The following is a 19069-nucleotide window of genomic DNA, read 5'->3' as shown; positions in this document are numbered from 1 at the left end:
GCTATTAACGATGGGTCCTTCTTGAAAATGGCGCGTTTTGAATATGTCAGCACTGACGTCAATCCATGAGACACTTTCTCGACCAGTAGTGTGCATGTTGATGTGGGCCCCTGTTCATTGATGTTGATCCATCGATCTCTAAAATCCACATTAGCTGTTAGATGTACGCAGCATAGCCTATGTGACGACTAGCCGGTAACGAGAGATTTATGTTCGAAATATTTTATGTTATCCTAGATTGTGAAATTTAAGAATGTACATATAATGATATGTAATAAGGTAATTTAATTAAAGATTCTATGCAAAAGGTCCTCTTCTGGGTTGGCCTACATTTGTTTTTGAATATCATGAACATGTATAACTAACTATAAAGGTAATAAAGTGAACACTTCCCTGTTCAAAATCTAAATTGCTAAGACATATTTTAGAAATGCATTACATTCTTTTTTAAAATGACCTCCGTATTTTTGAAAAATGATTGTTTTTTATTTACTCAATTTTTCTCAATGTGGAATGCCCAATCACAAGTGTAGGCACATTGATACAATCAGTCCATCAGTAGTGGACTCTGCAAACCCATGGGGGAGCTACCATAGTTAATTCACGCATGGAACTGGCACTGCTGAGGCAGATTGCAGGCACCTGCTTATCTAAATAAATCAGTACTAAGCGATGTTTTCCCTTGGGCGATGCTATGGCTGTCACCCTGCCTGATTGCTTGCGAGTCATCACACAGTCCACACAGTCCTCGTTTGAGGTGCAAAAATGCTTGTTTGTGCTTCACTGATTTTTTAAATATTTATTTTGTTAGGATTGCAAAACGAAATCATTCATTCGGCCTCAATCAGTGTAGAAATTAAGGATGGAGTCAATATTTATTACATTATCTCAAAAATGATTCCCATTTGTTATTGTCTCTGCTATTATACACCCAAAACAGGCCATTATAACAAAGTGTGTTATAATATTTTTCAGATGCTCTTATCCAGAACAACTTGCAATGCCATAATGGAAATATACATGCATTATACTGTATATTGTAAGAACAACAGTAGCAGCACAAGTAGCCTACAGCACAGCCAATGGAAAGTGAATTGTATTCAAGCTGAACAATAGTGGTAAAATATAAGAATATAGCAGTAATGGCATGAGTGTGATTTTGAACAATTATTCTTCAGAACAATATAATGCATTGTATTAATGTGCACCTATACACACATTTATCTACAGTATAAGTGCAAGATCACCTTATCAGTGCTCAAAAAACACTAATTAATTCATTAAAAAAGTTCACACTTTATTAGGTACACCTGTCTAGTACTGGGTAGGACCCCTCTTTGCCTCCAGAACAGCCTGAATTCTTTGAGGCATGGATTCAACAAGGCTCTGGAAACACTATTTACGGATTTGGTCCATGCTGACTTGATAGCATCACAGTTCCTGCAGATTTTTTGGCCCACACATTCATCTTGCAAACCTCTCGTTCCACCTCATCCTAAATGTGCTCTATTGGATTGAGATCTGGGGGCTGAAGTAACTGTCATGTTCGCAGAACCAGCTTGAGATGATGAATGCTTTGCGACATGTCGCATTATCCTTCTGCAAGTATTAATTTGATGAAAGGTAGAATGTGGTCATAAAGGGATGCACGTGATCAGCAACAATGATTGTGTATGCTGTGGTATCCAAATGATGCAAGTGTACCTAATAAAGTGACCACTGAGTCTGTACATTAGTGAACATATAAGAACACGTGAAACAATGCGTGATGTTTTATACTATGATACAACATTAGACAGAATACGTCTTATCAATGCAGTAATATGGGTCAGTCACAGACAGGATCGGGTACATATGAAGTGAAGTCACGAAGATCACAAACAAGTTGTTCCAATTTCCCCCTTTAAATATTGCATGGCTGCATCTTTATCACTGTGGCATACATTCAAAACTTCCGGTCATATAGCCTACGTTAAATAAAGTTACCCCAGTCACCAGCCCCAAACTAAGATGTCGATCGGGTTACATAATAAAGCCAGGACTACACAGGGAAATCCACCAACGACGTCACAGGAAGCAACATGGAGTCGATACACGGTGAAGTCGGCGAGGTTGAGCAGTCTGGAAATACAAGTCAATCCTGTACTAATGCCGGCAACAGTAGTAGTAAACGACACAAAGAATTGGAAAATGTCGCACTGCAAACTAGCTTAAATTCCCTTCGAATGGAGGCGCAAAACATTTCTGATCCAGAGATTAAAGGAAGCCAAGAGACGGAGGAGGATACTCGTCCGGGTCGCTGTACCGAATCTGGTGCTCCGGCACAAACCCCAAACCTGAGGCCAGGAGAAGAATGCGAGACAAGTGAAATTAAAGTTCGGGAAGAAGAAAGGACCTTGACGGATCACCTGAACAAGCGTCTCCTCTCTTCGTTTTTAGAGAAATTGAACCAAAGAGATCTGGCTCTTCCGGGAATTCAGCGTCTGGATTGTGCTGTAGCGGGCGAAGAGGATTCTAACCGGGCCGTAGAGGAGTGGTGATCGGCGTTTTTCTGAAAATGCAAAATAATGGCGAACGCAATTAGAAAACCGACAAGAGGCGGTTGCTCTACAGTCACCCAGTCTATCAAGATTCATTTGCTTAACAGTTCATGTTGCACAAGGAGACGGCTGCGTTGTGCTGAACATTTGTTTTGTTTAGCTACCGGACTGAAAGACATTCGGCGAACGAGCCCTATACATGTGCAGTATTTGCGTTAACATCTGTGGCTGTACATCATGAAATCTGCTTATGTCCAGGATGCACATATAAATACACCAATATTTACCAAAATAGTAAGAATTTCTTCCACAAATACACATTCAAACGTGCATACATTATGCTTTGAATAATGCAACGTGAACAGCTGAAAAATAAAAAATTCACCCTAAATTTACCTACGAGTGAGGACTGAATATATTACACTTTAAACTTTAAATGTACTGCTCGTGATATGACGATGATCATGAATGTTATGTCGCATTGCCTTGAGAATTGTTGGTATCCTGCAGTCTTAAAACAATGTTCTATGAAATGCATCATTTCACACCCAGTCAATGTTGCGCATCGTATCCCTGCTGGTAGAAAGCAACGTTTCTTATGTTTGTCATTACATCTTATTTGAGTTCAGTTTTGATTTCTGTGCTTTTTAAACGCATCGTAATTCTGCATTGTTTAGGGGGGAAATAAGGCCATTCATTGTCAAATATCAAAGGTGGGGTTTTGGCCTAGAAATTATGCTCCCTCTAGTTTTCATCCCTGGAAATATAAAACGAAAATGAAATGTTGTCCTTGAGAAATACTCATGGGCTCAGTTAGATAATAAGTAAGATTGGTAACTTGAGTTTGTGCTGTTAGGAGGCAAGATGTGAAGTTCTGCAGGTTCTGCAAAGTTGAAGGACGGACATGGTGTCATCTGGGTGATTGGAGTCGCTTCTACGGCAGGGGTCCACAGCTGTGTAAAAAAGGTTTCTATCTGACTAGGAACTTGTTAGTGGAACATTTTGTTGCTTTAGGTGCCTAGCAGTGCATTCACTAGAACGGAAAACACCAGTGAGGGATGCTGAAGAAGTTTGACCGTTTATTCCAGGTAGCTGTTCCAATTAGGAAATGATTGGAGGCTAGGCTGTGGCAGGAGTTGTACAGAGTGTTCCAGGGGCCAATCATTTACTTGGCAGATGTATGTACCTGCATTTGGGTTTGATGTTTATCTTCACAGGTGTGAATGCAGGTGTGCTGAGAGTGATAGACAGGTGGAATTAGAAACTGTGCAGTGATCCACATAAATGAAAAAATGAAGGTGTTGACCATGTGGCATCTACCATCTGCCAAGGTCACACCACAATGCTAGATTTTTCTAAGGTGTGTTGTCAAACAAGCTTCCTTTGTTAAACTTTAAGGAAAGGGGGGAGGGGGGGATCATAAAAACTACCCTCAATTTATCAGTGAAGTATTTCATAATGCACATGACTGCAAGGAATCTCCTTTTTTTGTACTGAGGCTTTTGGAATGAATTGTGGTGCTGAGCAGGATACTATCATTGTCCAGGACTGATGTTTGAAAATTTGGATGCACTAGTTCAGGGATGAAAATAAGATGTCATTCTCCTTTGTTACTGTGACCTTTTGGTATTGACATTCTAACGTAGTGGTGTTTCCTTGTGTGAGCAAGGTGTCCTTACCACCTAGGTATGCATAACTAGATTTAAATATTACTGTCGAAACACGGAAAAGCACTGCACATGCCCAATGATTTTTCTATTTGTAATTTTAATAATCAAATATATATTTCTGGCAAATAAATATGAACAAGTATAAGTATATAATTTCATTTTTAGGTAGTTGCAGAGCATAAAAAAGACCCACATAAAATTTACATATACATATATACATACATGCTGGTGGGTGACAAATTAAAGGAAAGGAAAATTAAAGGAAACAAATTAAAAACCTGAATTAATGATTGAAGAAACAAACTAATGTGGATGCTTCCATACAGGTGCACCGCATGATACAGTTAAGCAATTAATCCAGTGAGCAAATATCCAGTGAGCGGCAGTTCTCCGGGCGAAAATGCCTTGTTGATGGCAGAGGTCAGAGGAGAATGGCCAGACTGGTTCGAGCTGATAGAAAGGTAACAGTAACTCAAATAACCACTCGTTACAACCAAGGTATGCAGAAGAGCATCTCAATGCACAACAGGACAAGTACCTAATGAAGTGGCCAGTGAGTGTATAAGCTGCGCAATGTTTTAATGAGCGTCACAAAGTAGTGTGTGCGTTCGTTATTACGAACCATTGTATTTAACTCAAATGTTTAATATAATGGGCTTTATGGCAGTCCGTTCGTAAGTAAGAGTTGTCCGTTAGTCAGACGTTCTTAACCCGGGGACTGCCTGTATAAGGAAAAACAGAAGAGCAACTCTTCCTCAGGTGACTGAGAATGTTAGTGCAGAACGTGAACGCGACTATCAACAAGAACAGTCCATCGACAACTACATAGAGAGAGATATTATAGTAGGGTTGCAGTGCATAAACCCCTCTTTACAAAGTTGAATGCACATTTGAGAGTTTAGTCGTGCAAAAATCATAGGCACAGGTCTACAGAGATGTGGGAAAAAAGTCATATGGTCTGATGAGTTAGTCTTCACCTCATTCTTGACAAATGGGTGAGTGCATGTGTGGCATATACCAAGAGAACGGTACAAGCCTGAATGCTTGACCCCTTCAATGAGGGGGTCTGGTGGCTCTATTATGCAGTGGGGGGCATTTTCCTGGCATGGTTTGGGTCCACTTTTCCCCTTAGAAGGAAGGGTCATTGCAAATACAAAGTTATCCTAAATAATCGCCTTTATCCTATCCTGATGGGAGTGGTCTCTTCCAGGATGACAATGCCCTCATCCACAGGGCACAAGGGGGTCAGTGAATGGGTTTGATGAATATGAAAATGATATGAATTGTATGCTACGGCCTTCACAGTCACCAGATCTCAACCCAATTGAACATCTATGGGAGATTTTGGACTGATGTGTTGTACCACACTCTCCACCACCATCATCAAAACACCAAATGAGGGAATATCTTTTGGAAGAATGGTGTTTCATCCCTCCAGTAGAGTTCCAGAGACCATCTGTAAGCCAAGGCGCATTGAAGCTGTTCAGCTTGTGATGGCCCAACACCTTACCAGGACACTTTATGTTGTATTCACCTGTCTGTATATGTATACATACATTCAAAACACATATAAGCACCCAAACATATTCTTTCACTCCAATACTATACCCATACTCATACGCACCTAGATAAATATATATATATGCCAGCACGTACACACATGCAAATGCATTAAAATTAATTTCTCCACCTTTACATGGACATTCAGTGGGTTGATTACACATTGGATTCCACTGGGCTCTGAAACAAAAAAGATAAGCACCAATTAGATAAAGAAAAAGGAAAAGAGTATAAGTTCACATCTTTTAGCTTGGTTTATTTCTTTTTTTAAATTGCTCCATTTGCCTCATTTGTGCTCAGCTCTATTTCCTATGCTTATTCTATGTGTTGTGTACTCAATTTGGTGTACTTTTACCAAATCCCTCCATTTTTCAGCAGTGGGTGGTTCTTGTTTCAGCTAATTTAATATGTTTTAGTGCTATACGTTTTAGAATTCTTATCAGGTATTTGTTAGCTTCGGAAGTGATGCCATAGGGATTAAACCCAAAATAATATATCGAGGAGCTTCCCAGAGTGGAACCACTAAATTGTGTGACATCCAATATACTACTGCTCCTATACTGCCGTCTCACCAGATACATTTTTAAAAATTTATGAGAGTGAGTAGCTTTCTCTTCCCCACATTTTCCTCAGCACTTATTTTCTGTACTATACAGTATTTTGACTGAATGGCTGGTGTTCTAAAGTATCACAGCTGTATTTTCCAAGCATGCTCTTTCCAAAAATATGAATTAGTAGTTTTAAAAATATTAAATGAGACAGCTTGCCAGTCTATAGTTTCCTCAGTATTTACACTGTGCTCTGCTGTTGGGATAATCATTTTGTAATATTTTATAAATTTTACCTATCCATTTAGTTAACTCATTTTTCTCCGCATTGTTATTTATCATATATCTCATTATTGAATGACATTCTGTAATATTAGGATTGTTGCACATCTTCTCATTAACGTAGCTTCTTACTTGCAAATACTTAAAAAATAACACCTCAGGGTAATTCATAGGTTGGGAACAGTTCTTCAAATGACTTAATATTATTTCCATCTATTATTTGTAAGAAAAATGTTAAACGGGCAATTCATCCAAAAATAAAATTATGGTATGTTTCCACTTAGCTGGAGTAGTATGTGACAGGTTTTCTTGATATTCGCTACAGCACACCCTGATAAAATATACCATGCAGGTCCATCTTTATGTGTCCTCAAAGCACCAAAAATTCGAAAAATTGTCAGTAATCTCTCTTTCCAAATATAACCCAGTGGCTACTCACAAACATCCAGAGAGCTTAATTTCTGCATGGTGTCATCAAACTACTACTTCTACCCAAGCATGCCAACTGTGTAGCCCTTATCATTGCAATGTCTTGTGCAGGTGGACTTTTATGAAACTTCAGCGAAACTATCTGGATGGACAGATACTGATCCAAGTACAAACATACTTTAATTTCATTTTTGGTTGAACTGCCCCTTTAAACCCTTTTATCTCACTGATTGAAAATATAGCCTGTTTTATTCAGGTGGAAAATCCAGGGTCAGAAGTGACATTCCTCCCCAGTATTTTGTTCCATTCATCTAGATATTCTAATTAGCAGAATTCATCAGGCTGGAGGTAGAATTAATTAATGAAATCAGCTGGCACCTGTGTATATTAGGATACCCCTTTACAGGAGTGTAAACGTGGTGAAGTATGTTGGTCAAAACTTGTATGAACTCTTGTGTAGGTGTCGCGAGTTTCAGCTGTTCCCTGTCAGTCTATCTCTGGTGTTAATTTGTTATATGGCTTTGTCTTCATCTCTGGGACAATTGCCAGCAGTGAGAGAAATTCTCCGAAAAAATATTTTCTTGAGGAATTAATCTTTTTTTTTTTCCTTTTCAGATGGCCATCTGTAATAAAGGCTCAGTGAAATTCTTATATCTACAGGTGCATCCATCCACCGTCACTGGCTTTGAAATCATTATCAGTTCTCAGAACCGTCTGAACCTTGTCAAGAAGCACAGAGTGGGGATTGTTCTCCATTTCGGCAACTTGAAGCCGTGGGGCCTCCTCTTTCCCATCGCCTCCTCCTGTTTCAGTGGGCATGGAGTCCATAGGTACAATTAGCGGACTGCAGTTCTTTAAGACATCCTGTGAAGACAGGCACAGAATCTCACATTACTAGTAACTGATTTTAGGCAAGTTGTCTTAAGTAATATGTTACATCTAATAAGACCCTTCCACACTTACTGTGTTCTGTGAGGGGCCATCCAAGGTTTTAGCCATTGTGTCCCACCACAGCAGCCCTGGGGCAATGGCTGTCCGTTTGGTAGGTCCTTGTGAAAAAAAAGAGACATTTTTTGATACATTATTTCCTGTTTTTTTTCCAGATTAAAAGAATCGTTGCATTGAAGTAGCTGATCCATAAATAGCTAATGTAATACATTAAATAAAATTTAATACAAATGGATGGTGGAGATCATCCACAAAGGGTGCCATGTAAACTTATTATTATTAATAATAATAATAATAATAATAATAATATCATCATCATCTTGTTACCTGTGATATAGCTGACCAGAAGTCCAATGAGCACCACTGAGCTTGTCCCTAATACTCCAAAGTAGAGGTAGGATATTGAGTAGAAGTCCTCAAGGACAGTGAGCCTACAAAAATTCATTACCATGAAGTGAGAAGATGAGTGCATTAAACCGTCCAAATAGTCTTTAAGAAAATAAGAAAAAGAACAGGACGTGGCTTTTAATTAATTCAAGGTTATCAATTCATTTTTGAATAGCAGACAGCGACAAAGAGTTATTGCAATTATATCTAGCCAGACATCAGACTTTGCGATTCTGCTTGATTAACTTTAATTTTATTATATTGAACCTCAAACAGGTCAATCTCCTCTTCCTTCTCATCCATCTCAATCTTTTTTTACAGAAAGATCTATTGACAGCAAAAAAATTACATTGTGTGCTGTGTTTCTATTTATTAATTTACTGCACTTATGCAGTTGTAATGTACTGTAATGTCAATAAGTTTTCAGGATTTTATGTACATGTACTACCTATGCGGACAGGACCCTTAATCTTATGGTCATTTTCAACTACCCTAATATGCTACAATTGACCCACCTAGAGACTTGGCTCATTGTAATACCACTGTGATTGTTTTCCATTATTAACATTTTTTTTTTTTTTTTACAAGATTTTAATCATCCATCTTCCTTTCTCCTCCAAATTTGAATGGTCAATCCCAACTGCAGATCTGTCCCATTGATGCATCATTCAGTGTAAATCCAGGAGGATTCTGTATATCAATTGTGCACCCAGCTACCACCTAATTTTACCCTCCATTCGACTAGTTGAGTAGCAGACATACTCTGCCAAAGGACCATGCATCCAGTGCAACTACAGCTAGCAATTTAAAGGGAAGTGCTGAAGAAAGTGGGTGATACCCCGCTGACTGAAAACCTGGGGTGCCTCCTGCTGGTGACAGCTGCCAAAAACAGCCTTATGAAATCCTCACCCACGCTGATCCAGGGGAACTGTGGTCCAGCCTGTGACACTGTCCATGGCCATGCTGCTGTCCAGTGTATGGTTCTGTGACAAGCACTGTCCTGCATAAGTGGACAGAACTCCCTGTGCTTCAGGGCTGGGAGGGTAGACAGTTGATCCAACTGCTAGCCATAAGGTGATACAAAATCCCACAGACACACCGGCAAATGCCCCCTGAGAAAGGATACAGAAAGACAGTGTCCTTAATGTCATAGCATTTCCATGGTGTTTCAGCTGAAAGGAGCATGGGTCCACCAAAGTGCACATTATAGTGAAGCTTAAGATTGGCACAGTCCTTATTTGGCACATAAGAAGTTTTTGACTATCATGCTATTGTGCCCTAAAATGGGTGCTGAACACTCATGGCTGCTAACCCACAGTTGAGAGTTTTCAGTTAGCTGCTGTAATGAATTAATTTGATCTCCTATGTGGTGCATACAGGGCACCCTGGAAAAAAGAGAACGTAGCATTCCCTCACGCAAACTAAACCAAATGCCTCAAAGTCCAGTGTACAAACATTGTGTACAGTACTAGCTCACCATTCTCCATGACATGACTATAAACGCGGGTCTGCCCCTGTAGATCATAGGTTTTACTTCTCATCAAAGAGCTTCTGAATCATTAATGTAAATACAAAACTTTTATTCTATGTATTTTGCAATCGGTTGATTGAATTCAGGGATGCATTTCTTATAATCTGTTAACTCTGCTTTGACAAAGAATTTAATTTTCATTCTCTGAATTAATCAATAGTACTTGATTTGATATTTCAATAAATGTATGGTTTATGAAGAATTTGGTTTCTGAGTTTAGTTTGGCTTCTTCGTGTACACAGTGTAGGAACTGGGCTTGTACGAGTCGCGTTGATTCCAGGTGACATGCTTATTGAGCAAAGACTTACTGCTTGTTTGTATATATCAGGATAATGATCAATAATGTTAGGTTAAGTTGGATCAAGCTCAACCTTAATGTTGTGGCTTATAATACACCTGTATGCACGTGTGCAATTGTGTGAATGATTAGCCTACATTTCCTTACTGTAATAGGGAAGTTAAAGGGACATTTCAACCGAAAATGGACAATAAATTTTATTTATCCTTATCTAATCTTTCCAGGAAGTGTGTGTAATTTCACTAATGCAGGATTTGGCAAGAATCACCTTCATTTGTTATTCTTATCACATAATTGAAACTAACTTCCTTAATACCCTTATCTTACAGTAGCGTACATTTTCACATTAATTATTATGCAGAACAATATTTTAAGAAGACATAGCTCAAGGGCAAAATAGCAGCGTCCTATCATGAATTGGAAATCATATGCTTCCTTTGCAGTTTCATTAACTGCTTGCAGTACATTTCTCTGGTTCCAGAAGTCTGCACTTGAAACACTTACTGGTGCATTTGTAGCAGGAACAAACATTCCCAGGATGAATACACCGAGTAACGGCCCACTGACCACTCCCATAATGACGAAGGAGCCCTGAAGAGGAGACGGGAACAGGAAGAGCCTTGATAACCTGGATTGTACAATCACAGCTTTCAAAAGGAGCTTTGAGAAGTTTTAAAAAGCATGCATCAAGAAAGGCCAGCAGAGGGCCTACCTGAAGAACACCCCAGTCTAAGAAAGAGGAGAGGGCAGCAACAGTGACGCACCCAACCCCATACATGAGAGCTGAAACAGAACATGCATTACCATAGGCATAGAAATCATATGCCTGTAGTTGGGGAAGGTCTGATCAGAGACAAATAAACAGCAACTTGGTCCTTGATGTCCACTGATGATAAAGTCTTAAATTATTTCATTTAAAATGAGAGTAGCATGTTTAAAGCATTTCTCCAACCCTCGTTCTTTTGAGTTTATACCCGTTATTTGTAAATTAAGGAAAAAGGAAAGACAAATGTCATCACTAGAGCCACTGTTCTATCTAAATCACTGTGCGTAATAAAATTAGATTCTGTATTATCACAAATACAGATATGTTCAAATAATAGGATACATTGTGTTTGCCTGTGAAGGAAAAATTCTGAATTTCTGAAAATATTCTGAGCACAGAAATAGACTAGGATTAAATCTAGTCTAATCTAGACGGGGATTAAAACAGCAATCATCGTTCAAGTAATTGTCACCACTTGTAAAATATCAGGTGCAGTGTACAATGTGAAACATTTGAATGCTTACATTCAGGCCAAAGCATGCAAAAGACAAAGAAAAACAGACTGGAGCAAAATAACTCACAGAGTGCTTTGGAGATTAGAATTAATTTCTTCTGGGACATATTCCCAAGATGTGGTTTCAACAGGTCCTCCATGGTAACAGCTGCCATGGCATTGATGCTAGTGGAGGCTGTGCTGTGAGAAAAACAAGTGGAACACAACACTATTTCATATGCATTTAAGCCTCTGCCATTTTTCTTAAACCTGTTCTAGTAACTAGCATACCTTAGAGTTCCACTGAATGCAGAAGCCAAAAACAGGCCAGGGAAGCCAGGGTAGTCTTTAAAGATGTCAAGGACCAAGTAGGGCATATACTGTGACAGATGAAAATGGAGGAAGACAAGCATGCATGAGCACACACATACCTCTGTTTACAGTAATGTTCATGATGCATCCTATCATCAGTAATGCACGGCAGATAATGAACTGCAGAACAGCCAAGCTTTACCACAAACACCAAATGTTTAACACCAAATTAAACTGCCACGTGTTAAGTTTTGTTTTAATTAAAATGTAAATATTAATTTGTGAACACTTAACTAAAACACGACTGCTTTAGCTGAGTAACTGAATTACTGTAAGTACTGTACTGTAAGTAATTCTGGCATTCATGTGATCTAGAGAATCATATCTCTCTGGTACGTGACACAGCACTTTTTTAAGTGAAGTTACATCTAAGCAGAGGAGAATTTAATCTGCAAAGTGCATTGTGTCATTTTTGGACACTGCGAGCAGGCTTGCACAACCTCTTCTTGATATTGGCAGCCATTTAAACATTATACAGTAGATCTCTATTTTATTTATTTATTTATTTATTTATTTATTTATTTAATAGAACTGAACAGTAATGGCCACAGAGCTTTATGATATTCTGAAGTGAAAACAGTCACCTGATCAGGAGAAGAGATCTTTCCCGCCTTGAGTGGGTCGCAGCCGGAGTAGAGGGCAAACATGACAATCCCACAGGTAGCAGCACTGCTCACGATGAGACAAAGGCCCACCTGGTTGACAAACAGGGCCCTGTTCGCAGGGATGCACAGGTAAAGCAGTTCAGCTCCAGTTCCTGTTCTTTTCTCTTAATGTTGCCACTGTATTGGGCAACAGGTGTTAATTATGTCAAGTTGGGGGAGGGTGGGGGCACAGCTGTTTTTTGCAATAGCATGGTATTTTATAACAACTGCTTACTACATAAAACAGAAAAAAACAACAAGAAAAATTAACTGCAGCAAGCACATATAGCTTAAGCCAATGTTCATTCCAACCAATGTTTTTAAGAAGTGAAAAATTGTTGCATGAGAGTCACAACCTTGGGCCTGCTTCCCCCTGTGGTTTGTAGAGTTTCCTGTCAATAATAACCACTCGTTGTTTTTCACAGCTGCTAAGGTCTGTTTTCTTCTCTGCATGGTCTCAATACTCTGACATGCTACCATAGGTGTAAACATTTAAATCACCCTTGAGCTGTTTGCACTTAATTTCTCACTTTCAACTAGTGTGCTTTCTATTATAGACTTGTGAATGCTTACTCTTGTCCTAAAAAATGAGTTAAATTCATACAGGTCACTAATTGTTTTAAAAGAATCATCTATTGTCAGCTATTTTCATAACAAGATTCTTCTTTCATATGATTGTACAAAAAGAGAAAAGGCATTTCAAATAGTGGTACATATTTGACCGTGGTCTAATGATTTTTTTCTTCTTTTTTTGAATATGTTACTTAACCTAAATTTCTTAATTAAATATCCAGCTTTACAAATGGAATACATGTACATAGAGTGTAAACTGTAATTTGCTCTGAATAGGAGCATCTGCTTGAAATCCACATGAACATTACCAGCTGAAGTTGAAGCACGTACCACTGTGCCACTTTTTCTGTCTTGCAGGAAATATAGCGCTGCACCTGGGCTTGGTTCACTCCATACATAGACAGCCAGACCATTGTGCCCCCCACAGAGAAGCTCCAGAAAGAATAGCGCCTCCTGGGGTCCAAATAAAAGCTGAAAAGGAAACGGGTTAGAGACCATGAAAGAATGTTATGTTTGAGGCTGCTAGTGTTTACGGTGCACATCTACCCAGTTATGTTTACATCCACGTGCCCTTATATGGCATTTTTAGGGTTAGAGACCAGGGCAACTGCACCTCCCTTCAAATGTAAAAGAAGAAATAGTACAAAAAAAAACGCTAAATTTTTGAAAGACTTGACTTGCATCTTTAAATATTTTTTACCATAAAGTTTGTTTATCTTTAATCATTTAGCAGACTGATAGCACTTCTAGCCTTATCTAAGATTTGCTGATCTTCGTCCACTTTTTAACTACCTGTGAACTTTGCAATTTATGTTAAAGTACTTTCACTTCTGACTTGTATTAATATGCGCTCTATAGTATAACACTGCAATAATATGCATATTGGCATACTCCTAGACTATACAGAATGTTGATTATTGTGTTGTTACATCACAGTGCTTTGTTTTTATTTTGCTACTATAAATACTGGTTCTATCATACTGTGTGCATTGTTTTATATGCTGCTGTACATAAAATCATCTGATAAATTAATAATGATAAACAAAGTCTACGATGCACAAATGTCACAGTATGGTTGATTCAATATAAACAGTGTGAAGAGAACTTAGTTATTTGATTTCCATTTCATTTTATACATTTCATAGAAGTGCAAATGACAAAACCTACAAACAAAGCCACTGGACCTTTTTACTCAGAACACTGATTGTTTGAAAAAAAGCTAATTGCTTTTACTCATCAAAATTAATGCGTGATCCGTTGTGTGCAATCTCCAGAACCTTAGCCGGTCCTCCAACCAGAACAGTGCCATGGATGAAGATGGCTATGAAGCCGGCAAGCATGACAATGATCTGGAATACATCTGTCCAGATGACTGCCTTCATGCCACCCTGGGGAACAGGAAGGGCAAAGGAGAGACTGTGATCCTTTCATTCTGCAGAAACACATGCTGCATCTCACACCAGTGTTGACAAATTATCACTCTTCGATTCAGCAGTCAGGTCCTATCTTCTCACTTACAGTTATGGACACCAAATAAAATGAAAGCAATTTAGAAGCATCCTAACAGCTACCAATCATATTGTTTGATTCACTCTTTGAATTGTCACACAGAAACTTGGGAAAGGATAGCTTTTACCTATCGATCTCTTGGATAGGCTCCTCAATACAAAAGTCAAGAATTTCTATACGGTCATGTGAATACATCTTACCAGAGTAGTGTAGAATGTGCAAATGGCCCCAGTGGCGAACAGAGCAGCCCACATGTCGAGCCCAGTGGCTGAAACATATCATTGATACCAGCTGCTTCATGCACATGGAACTCAGTTAATAGAAACTCAGAAATCCGTTTTGTAGTAGATATGGTATTCCTGCTTTGAACAGCAGTATGAATTTAGAGTAGGTTAATGAGTGGCAAGGAGTCAAACTGGGTACATTACAGACAAGAGGCCTCATTTATTAAAGGATTCTAGATTTTGTATGTCAGAAATGGCCACATGCCAATGTCATGTCTACTATAGCTTGTTTAAGGAAATAATAAAGCGTTTTGTTGTTTATTTGAAACCAGTAATTTGATTTCATTATTGTACATTGAAATAAATTTTTTAAAAATACACTAAAACCCTACAGTTTTCAGAAGATTTCATACAGCCTAAACACATGAATAAAGGTGCAGTTACTAAACAGAACTCCTTATGCCTCCCTTTTTCTTCATGATTTACATACTTTCAATTGTCAGATAATTTGGCAATTTCAATCTTGACATCAACTGTTATGACTCTGAAAGCAACTGATAGATAAAGACTAAACAATTATTTCTGATTTAAAGCTTGTTTAGGCTAGGTCAATGCATGCTTATTCAGTATTCATGTCCCAGTAAAACAAATTGCTTACTGCTGGCAACTTCACTATACAAAAATCAAACCTCCACAGTTCCCGTGGAAGTGTGTTTTTCAGGATGGCACACAAACTCTGGAATTTCCTCCCAAAATATGAAACCCTGAATCCATCACCATCTTCCAGTCTTACCTTTATACCCTGGCCTATACTGTAAATTACCACCCAAACACACATACCTACCTACTTTTCTTTTCTTTTTTTTTTTTTGGTGACGTGATAGCAGTGTGTTTGCCATTGTAGGTAAAAAAAAAAATATATATATATATATATATATATATATATATATATATATATATATATATATATATATATATAATTTAACACTGTTGTCATTCAAGACCTGGTTTGGCCACAAACAAATAACAAATAACAAATATAAATTGTTAAGCTATTTCCTGAGTGTAAACTTAAGCATTTATTTTAAGTTTTAGTCACTGGAGAAGGCAATTGGTTTCCTCATTTTTTGACTTACGTGAACTTATGAGAATTTACATTGTAAATAGGTGACACACTGACAATAGTTTCACATTCATAATGATAAATCTGATACTTGCCATGAAAAAGTGTACTAAATTTTATTGTATGTGTATCCTTTTATAAATGAAGCCAAAGATAGAAAAAATGCCACACAACGCTAAATTTTTATGATTCCTAACATAAAATATAGTATTCAATTACAAATCACCGGTCGCATAGCTTCCTCATGGTTTTATAAAAACTATTGCCCACCTTGGTTCAGTATGAGAGCAGGGGCGAGAATCACTACCCCAGTGTAGAGCAGCTGTGAAAAAAACATGGTTTACATGACATGACAGCTGTAATGAAATGAATATAACTGAAAAATAAAATAAACGGACCAACAAGGTTTTTCCCACAAAATCATATTGATACTACTCAATGAATTGCCTATAGTTCTCCGTTCGGGAATTCATACAGAAATAACAAGGGATTCCTCGACTCTCTCTTTCTGATTTATTCACCGAATTGTGCAATTATGGATATAAAATGCTCCTACTGAAGCATCAGTGTTTTTCCTGTTCCTTACCGTTGCCAAAATAAATTGGAAGCTTCCCAGCAGCTGCATGCCTCTGCCATACCTCATTTTCAGGTACTGAAATGCAATATAAATATGCATTCAGGCAAGAAAAAGAAGACAGATAGTTCCCACAGTTTAAACCAAGGGATTATATTCCGGGTTTGTCTGCAAATATGCCATAAATATAACAGCAGTTCGCTGTATTTTGTAATGGTTTTGAGCATTCAGACAACTACGGGAGTTCTATTCATTTAACTGTATAAGTTTATGCGGTTTATGGTGCAACCTTCCGCTGGTCTTCATTCCGTTCCACATGAGTGAGATTCGTAAGAAGCTCTCACCTGGTTTGTGCTAGTGATGCCGAGTTTGTAGAACACAGGGAGAAACAGGAAGGCGGTAATGAGGGAGCTGAACGTCTGGCCCAGGCACATGTATAGGAATTTAAAACCATAACGGTAGGCCTCAGATGGAACACCCAGCACCTGCACAGCTGACATAAAGCTGGCACAGAGTGACAAGCCCACGGGCACTGCAGACATCTTTCTTCCCCCAGTGAAGAAGTCATCCACCTTCCCCCGTCGAGCACTCTTTTTCAGGGCTTGGAACAGTCCAATAAGGACAGAGACAAGCAGCATGAGGCCAAAGACAGCATAGTCAGCCAGGAGGAAGTTCGGCCTGGCTGTTTTGATATCAGAAGTGCTCTCCATCACAAGTCCCCTGTCTTCAGATTAGGTCCGCCCTGTGTCTGTGTGAGACAGCAAATTAAGTGCAGGAAATTTCTGAAAGGAGAATTGTATTCCAAAAGTGAGGAAGACAAAAAAAGATAAAGACATGAACTTTAGTTCCATTGCAAATAATTCAGCACCATAAATCTTAAATGGAGAATTTCCCATGGGCCAACAACATTTTATAATCTATTGTGAGGAATCTTGAGAAGTCTAATCTGGTCTCTTATTTTTAGGGAGAGATGTACCTCTAACAGTATATTTTCCATATAATTACAGTGCAATGTACTGTTGTTTCAAAATTTTACAGTACAAATAAGTAAGCCTGATCATCTAGGTAAATGGTACCAGGTGAGCACACAGCTCTAATATGAAGCGCTTTTGTGAAAAGCATCTGATAAATGTTTAAATGGTAAACTGCAAATCCAGCCATTCTGACTACAGTTCTAAAATTAACACTGCTTTGAAAATCACAGACATTTCAAAAAAGTCTTAGACATAGACTCTGAGAACATGCCAAGACAGAAAGAATTAGTAAGTAGTTAAAGGTCTTTACATTACCGTTTTTAGAAGCTACAAATGTTCCTTCTAAAACTTCTGAACTTGAGGAATTGTTAACATTATAGAAAAAAGTTTTAAAATATATATATAAATATATACATGTATTTAAATTAACTGTAAAAGTTTAAAATATACACAGAGATGGATAGACAGAACTGATTCCATGAGTAGTTGAAATGCCATACAAAGAGGGAAGGAGCAGCACTTACGGTCATATGGTGCGAGCAACTGGTCTTTTATGGAGTGCATTCCGGCAATAGGGCGGGACTGAGGGAGGGCTCAGAGCAAGGTGAGAAGGAAAAATGAGATTATTTTCCCAGACATTTTCCTGACAAACTTTGTGTCTACTAACCTTTGTACATACACAATATGTCATTAAATGTCCAGCACCTAATGGATAATGCAATTTTTTTTTTTTTTTTTGCTTGCTGTTGAAATGTTGACACTTTCATGCTTTTGTCAACAAGAATGCAAAATTGTAATACAACTGACAAAACACCCTGAAAGGTCAACAGATTTAAGAAAATAATATAGTAATATAGTAAAATATTATAGCATGTCATAAATTAATTCTGCTTTTTGATATAGTTGGTATCGTGTACAATCAAACAAATGGATCTATATAGCTTTGGTTGCTTTCTTCTTGTGATGACAAATTTTGCTTTGTAAAATAATTCACACTGTGATAAGATTTTTTCTGCAACTGTTACAACGGTACATCCTTGTTATGGTCCTGGTTATACATTTTTGGTGCTTAATGCATTTGAGTAATACTAATGCAGTATTTGATTTGTACTTAAATTGTAATTGTTGCTTGATTGTGCTAAATTGAGACATACTGTTGTAAAAAAAAAAAAAATTAAGAATATTTCTTTGGCACCTCATGTTGATGCATGTAAAATAAATTAATGTCAAAGCATTATTTAAAGCAATGTAAATGTATTCAAAGTATATTGAAAGCCTATTCCACCATTAGCTAGCTGGTACCAGCAGCAATACTACCATGTATCCTATACTCCTGCTGAATGGCTGAAGCTAAGGAAGTGCAGGCTTGGATAGTGCTTGGTTGGGAAGCCCCCTGGTAAAATTAAGTTGCAGCTGGCAGAGGAAGACATTGCTTCTTTCATGTGCATATAGTATAAAGAATATGGAATTTTAAACCTTTAATAACCCACAGTATCATTTGGTTACCAAGTTACCAAACCTGCCTAGACATAGCTCAGAAAAAAAACAATGCAGAATTTTTGGTGGTATTGTCATCAAATTTGAACCAGAATTTGCTGTGTCGGCATTGTGTTTCTAAGCCCAC

The 19069-nt window shown here is 38.1% G+C and overlaps 1 protein-coding gene across 5 annotated transcripts; it reads right to left on the bottom strand.

Annotated features, from left to right (window-relative positions):
- Nucleotides 1-4604: 4604 nt before the first annotated feature.
- slc5a5 (solute carrier family 5 member 5) lies at nucleotides 4605-17947 on the bottom strand. 5 transcript variants are annotated; one of them, XM_064331565.1, is made up of 18 exons: nucleotides 17761-17947; nucleotides 16816-17253; nucleotides 16484-16549; nucleotides 16168-16219; nucleotides 14751-14818; nucleotides 14275-14429; nucleotides 13372-13512; nucleotides 12409-12538; nucleotides 11744-11832; nucleotides 11541-11653; nucleotides 10906-10976; nucleotides 10698-10784; nucleotides 9274-9476; nucleotides 8305-8408; nucleotides 7993-8078; nucleotides 7750-7893; nucleotides 5901-5950; nucleotides 4605-5666 (listed from the first exon to the last, which is right to left on the bottom strand). In XM_064331565.1, the coding sequence occupies exons 2-17, from the start codon at nucleotides 17179-17181 to the stop codon at nucleotides 5927-5929; spliced, it is 1899 nt and encodes a 632-aa protein (XP_064187635.1). In that variant the 5' UTR covers nucleotides 17182-17253; nucleotides 17761-17947; the 3' UTR covers nucleotides 4605-5666; nucleotides 5901-5926. The 5 variants fall into 5 exon arrangements, 4 of the variants coding, with proteins under 4 accessions (XP_064187635.1, XP_064187634.1, XP_064187633.1 ...); XR_010329493.1 differs by having other exon boundaries at nucleotides 5901-7893; XM_064331564.1 differs by having other exon boundaries at nucleotides 4605-5950.
- Between the last annotated feature and the right edge of the window lie 1122 nt (nucleotides 17948-19069).

This window comes from Anguilla rostrata, chromosome 4 (genome assembly GCF_018555375.3).
Source record: "Anguilla rostrata isolate EN2019 chromosome 4, ASM1855537v3, whole genome shotgun sequence".
NCBI lineage: Eukaryota > Metazoa > Chordata > Actinopteri > Anguilliformes > Anguillidae > Anguilla > Anguilla rostrata.
Note: the sequence above shows the minus strand (reverse complement) of the source record. Positions and strands in the feature narration are given on the sequence as shown.

What these genes read in the sequence shown, in the direction of transcription:
- slc5a5 (XM_064331563.1), bottom strand. Translation starts at nt 17,181, where the DNA reads ATGGAGAGCACTTCTGATATCAAAACAGCCAGGCCGAACTTCCTCCTG. An exon ending in GCATTCAGTGGAACTCTAAG is followed by an intron (nt 11,654 to 11,743) that starts GTATGCTAGTTA and finishes TTTTTCTCACAG; the next exon opens with CACAGCCTCCACTAGCATCA. An exon ending in TTCCTGCTACAAATGCACCA is followed by an intron (nt 9,477 to 10,697) that starts GTAAGTGTTTCA and finishes ATCCTTTCTCAG; the next exon opens with GGGGCATTTGCCGGTGTGTC.